This window comes from Cheilinus undulatus, linkage group 14 (genome assembly GCF_018320785.1).
Source record: "Cheilinus undulatus linkage group 14, ASM1832078v1, whole genome shotgun sequence".
In the NCBI taxonomy this organism is placed as follows: domain Eukaryota; kingdom Metazoa; phylum Chordata; class Actinopteri; order Labriformes; family Labridae; genus Cheilinus; species Cheilinus undulatus.
In genome coordinates, this window is record NC_054878.1 from 9,531,035 (window position 1) to 9,544,658 (window position 13,624).

Consider the following 13,624-nt stretch of genomic DNA (forward strand, 5'->3'; position numbering starts at 1 on the left):
AATCTCCAGGGGCACACGAACAGGAGATGAGAAACCGAAGAGAGGAGCTGTCTCGCCCTCAGAACAAGGAGAAAGAAAGGTTTTCCAACAAGGAGATAAGCAGCTCTGTATTTATAGGAAAGTGCGTCCTCCCGTCGATCTCATCTCCATGTGTTAATGAAACAGCCCGCTGTCACAGACCCCCCTCTCATGTGTTAATGGAGGAGCCATTTTAGCTGGATCCTTTCCTCCACTGGCTTTTGTGTTGTTTCCTCAGAGAGAAATGTGGTGTGAAATACAGATCAACGTGCCCATTCATGTTTCCTTCAGAGACCGGCTATTTTAGCAATAATGAATTTGTCATCTTGGAGAAACAGGGCTGGCATGGGTGCGCTCGTTTCTCATCATGAATATGCAGTTATTAGTGGGAGGCTTGTCAACTGAGACTTAGATGCTAATTACATTACATTCACATTCAATGTCTGAATAGAAAACCCCCTATGTGATAAAAAAAAATTGATTTAATTAAAAGAATGTCACCGCATGTCTAGCTGGCTTTAACACCTAAACCCATGCTGGCACTTTGTAAAAACCTAGAAGAGTTTCAAACATATTCAGCAGCAAAGAAAGAAGTCTGAGGAGGCAGAAAAATTTAATGTCTATGACTGTCAGTGCTGACGCCTTAATGATGACTGTGATTTAGGTCCAAAATCAATGATTTCAATTTTTTAAACACGCTATTTTGTCATTCTCGGTAGGGGTGCACCGATTGCAATATTCTGGCCGATCACCGATCACCTATCTTTAAAAAGCCTGACCTGCCGATTCCAATTTTGGCCGATACCGATTTTTTTTTTATAACTGACAGCATACACCTTCAATGTTCCAATCTTATTTTATTGAATAACATTGAACAATACCCATGAAACAATACAAAGTTGTTGTTTTAACTGCACATGAGGTAGTTCTCTCAACTATCAATGAAAAGTTTAAAGCATTGCTGTCCAAACTACTAAATTATATCAGTTCCTTTAGTCTTTCATTTTTCACATTTTAGTAGGTGGAGGGATATGAAACCAATCTTATCCACCGATCTTATTTACAAGGATCAGTCGATCGCAGATCTCCTAAAATTAAGGAAATCGGCGCCAATACTGATATTGGCCGATCGATCAGTGCACCCCTAATCCTCGGTGCACCGTAGTTAAGCTGCTATTGATCGTCCACAGCTGGTTACTAAATCCAGATCTCAAATTGATGTAAAAATTAGTCCACCGCTGCTCCTTCACGTCTCTTTTCACTTAAAAACTCACAGACAGCTGAGTGGGCAAGACAAAAGTCCTCTGCACCTTATGTTATCAACTTATAACTTTTATCGCTGTCGCTTCTCTTATGGATGAACTAATGTCATTACTGCTAATCAACCAGAAGTTCCTTACTTTCTATCAAAATAAAAGCAGGATCTAAAAAAGGAAGAAAGTACTCTTCGATTTAGAGATTACAATTCAGAAAGTGAAAGCATGATGAAGTAAGTTTCTTGTGGAACTTTCTTAGCTTTATTGTTAATCATAACTGAGTTACTCATACAAAGAAAGCAACAAAATGTGAACTCCTGAAAAGTGTAGGTCAGTGAGTCATTTTGTACATGCACTCCTGCATGTTTCGTTATGTATCACAGTGGTAAATACTGTATTCAAACATTTTTACGCTGTCTCCTACCACAAAGTCAGTTTTGTTTTGGGTAAGGCAGGGGTGTCCAGACTTTTTCCACAGAGGGCCACATACAGAAATATATCGGGATGGTTGGGCCACTTTTCTATTCCTCGCCATATGGATTTTAAACTCATAAGACTTATCCATTGCAAGTTAATACATGCTTAGCAACTGAGTATGCCTAAATGGCTAGTTAATGGCTGACAGGGCAAATTAGACAGCCAATTTCAGGATTTTGGGAAACCACTCAGATTTCAGAGGGCCCCCTTTAAGCTCTGGCTACCACTGGCTCTGCTCCTAACATCCATGTTTGTTTACAGATTCAACATGGTAGCACTGCCTTGTGCTGAAAACAAGAACTACAGTACAGTTCAGCACAAGCTTCATGTTTTAATGCGGGCCATATTTCATTTTATCTCTAGAATTTGCTGCGACCAATCAAAAATGGGCCACAGGCCGCATTTTGCCCCCAGGCCATAGTTTGGACCCCCCTGGCCTAAGGCAGGCCTAAAGGTCAGCTCAGACTACACAGCTGTTTTTGGTGTCTCAAGATCTCACCAAGTCAGACTATGTGCCAAAAATCTTGTCCTGCCTTGTCCGACAGATTGGCCACACTACAAGAGTGATCTTGACTGCTCATCGCATGCTGACATCACCACTGTCTCTGAGACTGTGTGCGGGTTCACAGGTCGTCGTGAGGGGTGTGTCGAAGAGTGCCAGTCACTCTACAACAGAGGTGCTCTGTGTGATTGTAGCAGTCTTTGCTTCTAAAAGTGTCCTCACTTCTTGTTGTGTTGGACGTCACAGCTATTTCACAGAACCTTACCAAGATGACCCCGTCTACACAGCGGAGGTCCTGTCAAAATATACTGTAACACACTGGTTCCCAACCTGGGATCTGGGATGCCAAAGATCTTGTGAGGGGCTCAAAGCTTTGTCTACACTAAGCCTGTCCAAATAAGATTTGTACAGGTTAAAGAAATCATAATAAAGTTGTGATTGGAAGGGTTATATAAAGATACTCTGATAATAAAAAAGTGTAGGTCTTTTATGTAGAGAATTTATCAGTGAAAACATTTAATATTGATGGAACTTTTTTACAGGGAGGTATCTCTCTTTTTGTTGTGAGGGTCCTTAGAGAAGCTCCCTTCTTTGAACAGAATGCTTTTATTGAGATTTTTTCTGGCTTAGTTCAGCTAAAAAATGAATCATGCCCCTTGTAAAAATATTTATTATGTACCAACCAGAGGTGGAAAAGGTACTAGACTATTGTGACTATTAGGTAAAAGTAAAGTTTCTTTGGATAAAACTGACTTAAGTAGAAGTAAAAGTAGTTATCTATAAATCTACCCAAGTAAAAGTAAAAAGTCATTAAAAATTTACTTAAAGTATTGAATACTTTTGATACCTGAGGAGGTTAAATATATTTTCGTAGTGAGAAATAACTACAAGAGAATATGAATCTATAACCAGGTTGTTTTTAATAAGATGAGATTTAACCTAAATTCAAATGCATCAGCTGTCTTAGGATGAAATGTGGAATCATTCTCTTGCCACTGAAAGTCAAAACTTTTGTCCATCTTCTTGTTGGCAGAAAGTTAGAACCTCCTTGTTTTGGTTTTGAGTGTTATTTTTTTACTCAGTACTAAATGCTTTTTAAAATGTAGCAAAGTACAATACTTCCCTCAAAATGTACTAAAGTAAAATTAAAGTAGTGATTTTGAAAAGCACTCAAAAAAGTACAAGTTCAGAAAAAAGCTACTCAATTACAGTAGTTACTTTCCAGCCCTGGTTACAACTTATAAAGACATGGCTGTGACAGCAAGGAGAAATACACTGAACAAAAGCCTGGTATGAAAGCCGTGATGGTGAATGCCAGAGCAAGCATGCTCTGTAGCTGCATGGGGCAAAACATGCAGCCAGTCAGAAACATCTTGCCACCTTGCAAAGCCAATTGATTGGCCAGAATCCATGCCAATGATCAGGCAGATCCATCTTTGCAAAGCTTCAAGCTCACACGCTTGTTTGAATGACCAGACCAATCAGCATCATCTGAGAGGAATGCAGCAGTAGCTACAGGCGTGGTTTAGCTGTACTTCAAACGGCTAGAGAATAGATAAGGGTGGAAGCAGAAATAGCAGCAGTTTTATCAGAATTGGACAGCAAAGAACCACACTTAAAGCTTTTCTTATTGGAAAACACATTTTTGATCTTCTGTCAACCCACTTTGGCAATGGTTTGATTTACCAACTGGCTCCACTGGTAGTAAACAGTGAAAAGGGCTGCCTTTAGAGCTGGCATTAAATTTGGGATGGCATACAGTTCCTATGTGATATATTTTGTTGCTCTGAATTGCCTGGAATTAATGTGACAGACAGAATGTACGTCCAATTACACTTTCTGTCTATATGCTGCCCAAGTAAATGTGAAATTATGCCCATTCAGTGTATATATTACACATTCTACCTTGCACGTCAGGTTATCACATTCAACATACTTCCCATTGTCAACATGGACCTAAAAACCTGTTTCAAAATGCGAAATATTTGAATTCTAAACACGCAATTAACAAAAGCAATTATGTGTGATTAACCCGTAAAAATTCAGCAAATACTTTTGATTTTTAAATTGACCATTTGACAGCCCTGTATGATATGCAGGAAACATATACTCACACAACAGAGCTCTGGGTTAACACGGGGCAAAAAAGACCAGAATCACTAATGTTTTAGGATACACACTCTTCCACACACACCTTGTTATTATTCTCTATGCGTAGCAGCGCACACACAACACGTGCTCTGCAGAGTAAACACTGGAAATATTTTCATCTAGCACATCTTACTTTTTGGCGAGGGCCCTCCTCTCTTCTGGGGTATAATCAAGGGATCCTATTGCTCCCTCTCCTTTTGTTGGCATGAATCCGATTATAGCTATTAGAGCGGTTCGAACTGCAGGAGAGAAAAACAGAGGAGAGGAGAGACAAATTAGAAAAAAATACAGATCATGTCAAACATTCGAGGGTAAAATGGAGAAGGTTAAATTACATGACAGGATGCACATGTCTCCATGTTCAGTACCAGTGTTACATAATGAAATGATGCTTTGTTTTCTGTGTAAGCCTGGATTTAACTGCAGCCTCTGAGAGGACGTTCACCCTGTGCCTGTCCTCACACTTCTTCCAGCTGGCACGAGACACGTTGGACAATATGGTCAGGGTCACGGGTGTGTTTGTGATGCTTTGACTTGCTGTTTGTCTGAACATCAGTATCTAATACACTGAATTAAAGCAGCTGGGAGACTCGTGTATCTGTTTTTTGTTTTGTGTTTTAAGAGACGTTGACTTAACAACACTACCCACATGAGATTTAGTAACTGTCACTTCTGAGCACTGGCAGTGGCATCATGCTCACTTACATGAAAGGCTTGACCGTTAAACCCTGCCTATGATTGCTGTTACTGATGTCACCCAACTTCAAATGCTTGAATTACACAGTTAAAATACTAACGTGACCCTTTGTTGGCTCTCTGATTGGTCCGCTGACCCACGAATCAAAAAGCCTCATTCTCAACTGTTGCTGAGCTACTTCTAGTTACACAAACTTTTGCCAAGGCCAAGGTTTTTTAGCGCATTGCGGTGAAAGTGTGACCTTAATTTTTTCACTTCAGCACGGTTAGAAGATCTGCTTGTGTCTGCAAGAGTGACTAAAGATATCCACATCATAACCCAAGAAGTGTTTTTCATCCTCTTTTCTAAACCAAAGATTAATTATGAAAAACATCTTTGGATTCAAGTCTGGCAACTCAATCCACTAACAATCCCAGAGAATATTTAAATAGGCTCAAAGGAAAGAGAAAACATTTTAAAACTGACAATTTTTCATGTTCTGTTTATATTAAGGCCTTATGATGGCACTTTATAGAAAATTATGGGAGCCATGAATTAGCTAAGGACTTAATTCTTGGTGTAATTTGAACAACGTACCAGGTGTGTGTTTGCATTTCTTGGGTTATTATTTGTGTGATCCTAATGAGTAGGGTGACAGTGGGTCATCTGTACATTATTGTTTTCTGTGTGACAGGTGAGCTGGGCCGTCGTATTTTTCATTGGTGCTGTTTTCTTTGCTCACTGTGATTACGTTGATTATAAAATAACTGCAAATTTTTCATGAGTTTATTATGTTTTTCTTTAATTAAAGATATAATGTGCTGTTAAACATTTCTGTGAATATTTCCTGAAGCACATCAGACAATGAAAGAGGCATTTTGCTCAGTGAAGTTACTTTTTTACTAAAAAATAGGGCTGCGCTCCACCAAGGAAAAACATGATCAACTTAAATTGCACCAACACACCATCGATTCATTGTCAAAAGAAAAAAGGGTGAAAAAAAACAAAATTTTATTCAAAATAGGTCTGTTGACAAGTGAAGTGAGGAGACCAGTTGCTGGGGTTTTGAGTGAGGAATGTTGTCCCATTCTTGTCTGATGTAGGATTCTGGCTGTCATCAGTCCTGGGTCTTCCTTGCCGGATGTTTTTGTTTTTCTTTTATGATGCAACACATGTTTCTATAGGTGAAAGGTCTGGACTGCAGGCATGCCAAGCCATGCTGCTGTGATGGATGTGGTATGTGGTTTAGAATTGTCTTGATGAAGTATTCAAGGCCAAGGGTAAATTGACTTGGAGTAGATCACCTACACTTTATTGCCAACAGCATTGATAGTGCCTTTCCAGATGTGTAAGCTGCCCACTCCATAGGCACTAATGCAACCCTATACAGTCAGAGATACAGGCTTGTGAACTGTGTGCTGACAACAAGCTGGACAGCCCCTCTCCTTTTTAATCTTTGGGGCAGAGCATCCATGGTTTCCAAGAAGAATTTCAAATTTTGACTCATCTGACCACAGAACAGTTTTCCATTTTGCCTCTGTCCATTTTAAATGAGTTTTGGTCCAAAGAAGACAGCAGCGTTTCTGGGTCAGGTTCACATATGGCTTCTTCTTTGCCTCAGACAGCTTCATCTTGCATTTGTGGTTGGCACAGTGAGTTCAGTTGACAGCCAGTGACAGTCTGAACATTTCTCATCATCTTAACTTAACAATAGTTCATAGACGTGAGCACTTTCAGCTGCTACTTTTCCCTTGTATGGTGTGACAGTGCTCTGTGATTGTGCGACTGATTCTATCAAGTCTTTTACTTTATATTAAACTGATAACTGGTCCAACTCCAGCTCTAAAATTCCTTTGCTACATGAAGACAGAACTTGACAGAAGGCTGACAGAATGTTTCTCTTGTTCAAACTTTGCAGATTAGACTGGCAGCAGTTATCAGAGCTTGACACACCAGCTCACATTATGTAGCTGAGATGAAACCCATTGTATAAATTTGACTTCACTCAGTGTCATTCGATTCAAAGGATGAACGGAACATTTTTACCAGCAAGTTCTGTGAGCACTGGCTGATTAATGTAGGAGGAAGCAGCAGGTATTTTTGTTTGATGGCAGCACAAAGTCTGTTTGACTCCAAAAGTCAAACTTTGAGTCTTTTTGGGCTCCTCGGATTGATGGATCTGTGACCTCTTTAAGGCTGGAGATATTCATTCTGTTTCACTTTCCATTCACATACTAGAAAAAAAGGTTGGAAATCACTGAAATAGAGAGCCCAAGCCATTTACCATTCATTATCTGATGTTTGGGATGTAAAAACTGAAATCATGTATTCCATTAGTGTCTGTCCAGCCTCACTCAAAGTGATGTGAATTCAAGCTCTTTCTATCTGAATTATTTGTTTCGGCTCCGTAATAAGAGCTTAAGTTTTCCAAATGACACGTCACAAGCACCCAATGACAAGCAGTTTTTGATCGTAGGTATTCTGATTGAAAGGGCTGTCATTTCTAAATGTAAGGGCCATGTGTTTTTGTGAAACCCCTTAAATTAAAGCTGAAAGTCTTCACGTTAGTCAAATCTTGATAATCTCACTTTAAACCCATTGTGGCAGTAAATAGAACCCTAAGCATTGCAAAGGCAGGGGCTGTAATGACATTGCATTTACATTCATGTACTTTAATACTGAGTTGGCCCCTTTTGCAGCTATAAAAGCCTCCATTCTTCTTGGAAAGCAGGTGTTTCTGTGGGAATTTGGGTCCATTCATTCTGTAGAGCATTTATGAGATCAGGCTAACAAGTTGGACATGAAGGCCTGGCTCACAATCTCTGTTCCAGTTCAGCCCAAAGGTGCTTGATGGGGTTGAGGTCTGGGCTCTGTGCAGGCCAGTCAAGTTCTTCCATGCTGAACTCATCAAACCTTGTCTTTACAGTCCTTGCTTTGTGTGCTGGGGCACAGTCATGTTGGAAAAGGGCCTTCCACAACTGTTGCCTCAAAGTTGAAAGCATAGCATTGTCCAAAATGTCTTGGTATGCTGAAGCACTGGAGACTAGGGGCCTAGTCCAAACCCCATACCATTATCCCTCCTCCCCCAAACTCCACAGTTGGCACAATGCAGTCAGGCAGGTAATATTCTCCCATCATCTCCAAAACTCAGACTCAACCATCTGACTGCCAAACAGAAGTGTGATTCATCATTCCACAGACTGTATTTCCACTGCTCCACAGTCCAGTGTTGGTGTTCTTTACACCACTCCATCCAACACTCGGCATTGGACTTAGTGATGTGAGGCTTGCATGTAGCTTCTCAGCCATGGAAACTCATTCCATGAAGCTCCCGCCACACAGTTTTTGTTCTTACATGAATGCCAGTGGAAGTTCTGAACTCTTTAGCTATGCTATGGACCATGCACTTTAACATGGTCATCTGCTTCAGGGCTGAGTTGCTGTTGTTCCTAAATGCTTCCACTTTCTAATAATATCACTTAAAGTTGACTGTGGAATATCCAGCAGGGATGAAATTTCACAAACCATCTTACTGCAAAGGTGGCACCCATCATAGTTCCATGCTTGGAGTCGCTGAGCTCTTCAGAACAACCCTTTTTGTATAAAAATGTTTGTAAATGAAGACTGCATGGATAGGTGCTTGATTTTATACACCTGTGGTAATGAGTGACTGAAACACCTGAAAGATTGTACTCTTGACTGCCAAGTGGCTCTTCTAATTACTCTTCCTCTCTTATGTAAGTCTGTAGGTGAGGCATGTAATCTAAAAAAGCAGCTGGTAACCCTGTACAAAAGTTTAAAAAAATCCTGCTGGAGTCATGTCAGCTGGCCTGGAGTCTGTGTTAATACCATGCCAGGCATCCTGCTGCCTCTCCAAACCAGCTGAGACACAACTCGTCCGTTACACTTTAAGAACGCAGCAGGAGGTAGTCAAATCTCTGAGGCGTGTCCAGCCATGTGATTTGCACTGAGGGTAAAATAAGTGTTCGAGCAACTTTTGTCTCTCTGTTTTAATCTTTTTAATTCTTTTGCAGGTCCAAATTTTTCTACATTAAATGAGCAGAGAGCACTTTGTGAGGATGCATCATCTCCCACTGAGCTCAGTTTGATTAAAGTCCCACGCTGTGAGTAGAGTTATAAAGCAGCATAAGGTTGAGGACAGAAGATCATTACGCCTCCAGCTACAAATAATAACCCTTTTTTTAACATTATGGGCTCTCCAGACCAGAATAAAACTCTGACCTGTTGCTGCTAAAAGAAGAAAGGAGAAACTTAGAGGAAGAGCAGAACTTTGCAGATACTCACTGCTCCATGAGGGTTGCCAGGTCTCTGGATGGTGGCCAGAGATGCTCAAACAAATCTTCTTACCAACTTCGAATCTACCGTTTGGCTAGCAGGAGAACGAAAAACAAAGAAGATAGAAGTGAATGTGTGGGAGAGGATGACTGAATAAAACATTAAGTCTTAAAAAGTGTGACAAGCAAACTGATATGAAGTTTGAAACAGATGAGTTTGTGAGCTATTTTCAAGAGTCGGATTTCAAACAAACAACGCAAAAGAAGAACTAAAAAGGACAAAAAATATCTGCGCACAATGAAATAGTATCCAGAGTAGTGAGTCTTTTATCAGCCTGTCATTAGTGCAGGTGTCACATAGCTGTCTGAATATAATAAGACGGTCTGATAAAAGCAGCGAAATCCTGCGTGACAGCTCAGGCTTTGATCTGACAACCTTCAACGTCACGAACGGCTGAGGCTTTAATGACACGCCGTCCATTTTTCACTCTTTGATCATCTGATTTGACGTCTTTCTGTTCTGCTTTAGCTGGGAATTAATCACGATGGGTGAGACGTGGCCTCAGCCGTTGTCTTACCGTGAGGAGGATGATGCTGGGGGGCTTCATGGGGTACTCTGGAGGGAGAACGATCCTGCCGTGGTAGATCCCGCCGTCAAAGTCTGAATCTGGGGGTCCACGTACGGAGAAGTGCCATTCAAAGAGGTTATCCTGCAGAAAGAAAACTTTGTGAGTTCATAATATGGAATTATTCATCGGTATAACCTTGACAGTCAGTAACTTCTCATTTTAATCTGATGTGACAAAAACAGACAGTTCTGACTCTTGTGGGGCATTAAGCCTCACAGCTGTTTGTGGTGTTAATGGTGAGAAGTTATTTTTACTGGAGAAGATTCAGATGCTCCTGGGCTGCACTCACTTAGAGCAACACCACCAGAAGTCCTCTTTTTCTCACTGGCAGACCCAGATTTTTATCCTAGTGTCTAACAGTATTACAGAGAGGATCCCTACAGAGACTGAGCTATTTATGACAGGAAGATGTTTATGTAAACTCTGACACTGATGTTGTATTGTTACCTTACCAGCAACCAGACTGTTGTAGAAAATCATGACTTTACCTCGCAGATCAAGGACGTTGCTGATCCACCACAACCTTGATCTCTGGGTCTGTATGTTATTATGTAATAAAGAAATGTTATGTTGCCTTAAGCCAAGGGTATATTGTGGGCCGATTCTGTGACATGGATTTTGAGTCATACGACTGGTTTTGAAGTGAGGTTGAATTTCAACTTTGTCGTTTGATCAGCTGCTCCTGACCAGTCAGATGAATTTCTGACATCAAAATGAAAATTTCAGGCACTGAGCACACCAGTGCATCTCAAAACATTATAATATCATGAAAAAGTTCATTTTTTTCTGGTAGTTAAGTTAAAAATTGAAACTTCCCTATATTCTAAAGAAGGGATGGGCAGCTTAAGCCCTTAAGCCACATTAATTATACTGTCAATGCCAAAGAGCCAAATTATTACCATGGTTTGGTATTCTCATTTTAACTATTGTGATTACTAAAAATGTAATAAATGAAACAATAACCTGCTTTCATAATCATTTATTGTACTAACATAACGCATGGGAATTGATAAGATTTTATTGATTTTGAAGCCATTATCGATTCTTCTTATTGATTCCCTCCTGTGAATTTTCTTTTGGAAAAAGTAGTTTTCACTGTTAGCTAGTTAGCAGATGTTAACTCGCTAACGTGTTGCTAGCTAACATGTTGCTAGATCACAAAGTACAATATGTGCTACATCACTAGGCATTTATTGAGGGGGTTAAGAGGTTAGTGTGGTTCCACTCTAAATTCCTGGCCATTTTTGAGTGAGTCAGTAGTAAATCGAATTTAAGTCCAATTTCAGTTTCAATTTCTGTGCTGCTTAAGTTTCCCATAATGAGGGAGAAAAGCTGTTAAAAATGCCTTTTCTGGTTCACACTATATGTGATCCGCAAATGCTTTGTGAGAAGCTTGTAGTATGAACCAGGAGGGCCACTTTTACTAGCTTTTCTTCGTCATTATTTAAAATTCATCCATGAAACCAAAACAGTCCACTACGCCGGCTTGACATAAGAAATCAGTGTACTAAGGCTCTGCTGCTTGTTATCAGAGCTCATCCTGCAAGCTCTGGCTCAGCGTCTTTAATCTCATGAGATATTTTACCAGTAGGTACTCTCTGGGTAGCTAACTTGTGTAACTTTGGCGCATCGCCAAAGCATCTTATAGTTCTCCCCCTCAGAAATCAAGTCGTGTGGACTTAATGTGTAGGAAGGGAAACGTCTCGAATGTTTGCCCATCTTTACATTTGTGCAATATCAGCACTGAAGTCTCACCTGTTGGGACTCTAGAGCTGAAGTTTTGCTAAGATGGTAACACTAGCAAGCAGCACAAAAAGACCCAAATATCAAAGACTTTGCTCATTCAAACCCAGTTAAGTCTTTGATCATCACAGAATCTACAGCGTGTTTTATTCCTGGGGCTTAGAACCTTAATGTTTTTGTCTAGGCGATTTACTTTGTGATATAATCAATATATTTTATCCCATTATCATGAAATTAAACAGAGCATTTTATCAACCAAGATATCAGTTTCAGAAAGAACACAAAAATGGTGAAATACAGAGTGGAGATAATGATGTCTGACTGACTAAATATTCACAGTAAGAGAAGTGATGAAATAAGAGAATATAATTCCTAAATTGAAGTTTTTGTTTTATTTTTTAATTTTTAATTTGACAGAGTTCTCATAGAGCCAAAGCTACAGGTAGTTTGCCAGTAATCATTACCAGGACTGAAATTAGTCATTTCAGTTTACCTCGGGTTTTTCTTCTGTCTAAATCTGCCCCACTTAATTTAAGTAGGATGATTTGTACGCTTCATTTAACATTTATTTGACTTCCGTATTTCAACAAAGACTTTCTCTTTCTTACTTATCAAAATAAGTTCCACATAATTGCAAAATTTAAACCCTGCTGCTGCTGCACTAATAAATAATGAAAAAAGATAATGCAGTCAAAAGTCAGGGGATCTTTTTAAACTTTAAAACTCAGAGAACGTCTGAAAGTAACTCTGTTAATTAAAGTTGTAAGGAATTATTACAAAATCATTAAGTAGTCATGAAAATGTGTTCAGATTTAGCATACTGGTGAAGCAGTCACTACATAAATCATGGCACAGAGCTCTACACTACATGAATATAAAACTGCTGTTATAAGTAGAATGTCTCAGTATGAGTGACACTGGCCTTGTTTACTTGATAACCGATTGATACCAAATTCTGCAGTATGGCAGCATTAATGCCTGGTTCTAGGCAGAGGAGAATGACCAGAGTGCTTTCAGCTGTCAAAAAGGCAGCAGTAACTCAGATAAACACTCTTCACAACTGAAGTGAGCATCGCTTATATGTTTTCTCCACCAAGCCAGTTCTGGGGCTGATTCAGAGCTGGGGCTTATCCAAGCACCAATCCTTTGGTTTTCCATAGCCTAAAAACTGAAGCATGAAATCAACTCCTTACTGGACCAGAGGAAAGAACCAGTTCATGCCGGGCCAGCGTGCTTACATTGGGGGCTCAATGCTTCAGCTGTGGCTGGTTGTGGTATTGGAATGCAGAGTAACTAGCGAGAGCAATGTTTTTTAAAGAATTGAGCTTGGCTTCAAAGGATACTGCAAAACCACGGTGACATAAAGCAGAATTAATGAGAAACACTGAATTCACATTATGATATGATCAGTACTGAACTCAGAGACGAGCTATCTTATTAGACGGCAGAAGCCATAAACTTAGCTACAGCAATTTGCAAAAGTTCACCTAGTATGATAAGTGAAACCTAGGCCGATAGAAACTTATCTAAACAGAACCTTAAAGCGGATGAGTTACAGCAAACCTTGCAAAGCAGATGGATTTGCCAGACTCCATCTCTATCATCTAATAAATCCAACTCGAAAAGCTCCAATCTACTCATTTGTGCCAACCCGAAGACTTTTGGGACCAATCAGTGTCATTTGAGGAGAATGAGGCCGTAGCGTGGGTGGGGTTTAGTTGTAAACTAAGTCATTTGCAATTGCTGCCTCCAGTGCAGTGATTAGCTCGGGTGTAGCTCTAGCACAGCATCAATTTCACCAGGACTTGACCACGTTTCAAAGAAACAAAGAATAAAAACAACCATGAAAGCTTTTCATAACCCAGAAGATGTTTTCA

The 13,624-nt window shown here is 40.0% G+C and overlaps 1 protein-coding gene across 2 annotated transcripts in view; it reads right to left on the reverse strand.

Annotated features, from left to right (window-relative positions):
- Positions 1-13,624, reverse strand: part of ube2j1 (ubiquitin-conjugating enzyme E2, J1) — a 92,253-nt gene that overhangs the window by 40,559 nt on the left and 38,070 nt on the right. For both annotated transcript variants that reach the window (XM_041805870.1, XM_041805869.1), the window contains 3 exons: positions 9,954-10,085; positions 9,386-9,470; positions 4,538-4,643 (listed from right to left, as the gene is read on the reverse strand). In XM_041805870.1, the coding sequence (XP_041661804.1) occupies positions 4,538-4,643; positions 9,386-9,470; positions 9,954-10,085 (323 nt within the window). The remainder of the gene's footprint in view (positions 1-4,537; positions 4,644-9,385; positions 9,471-9,953; positions 10,086-13,624) is intronic.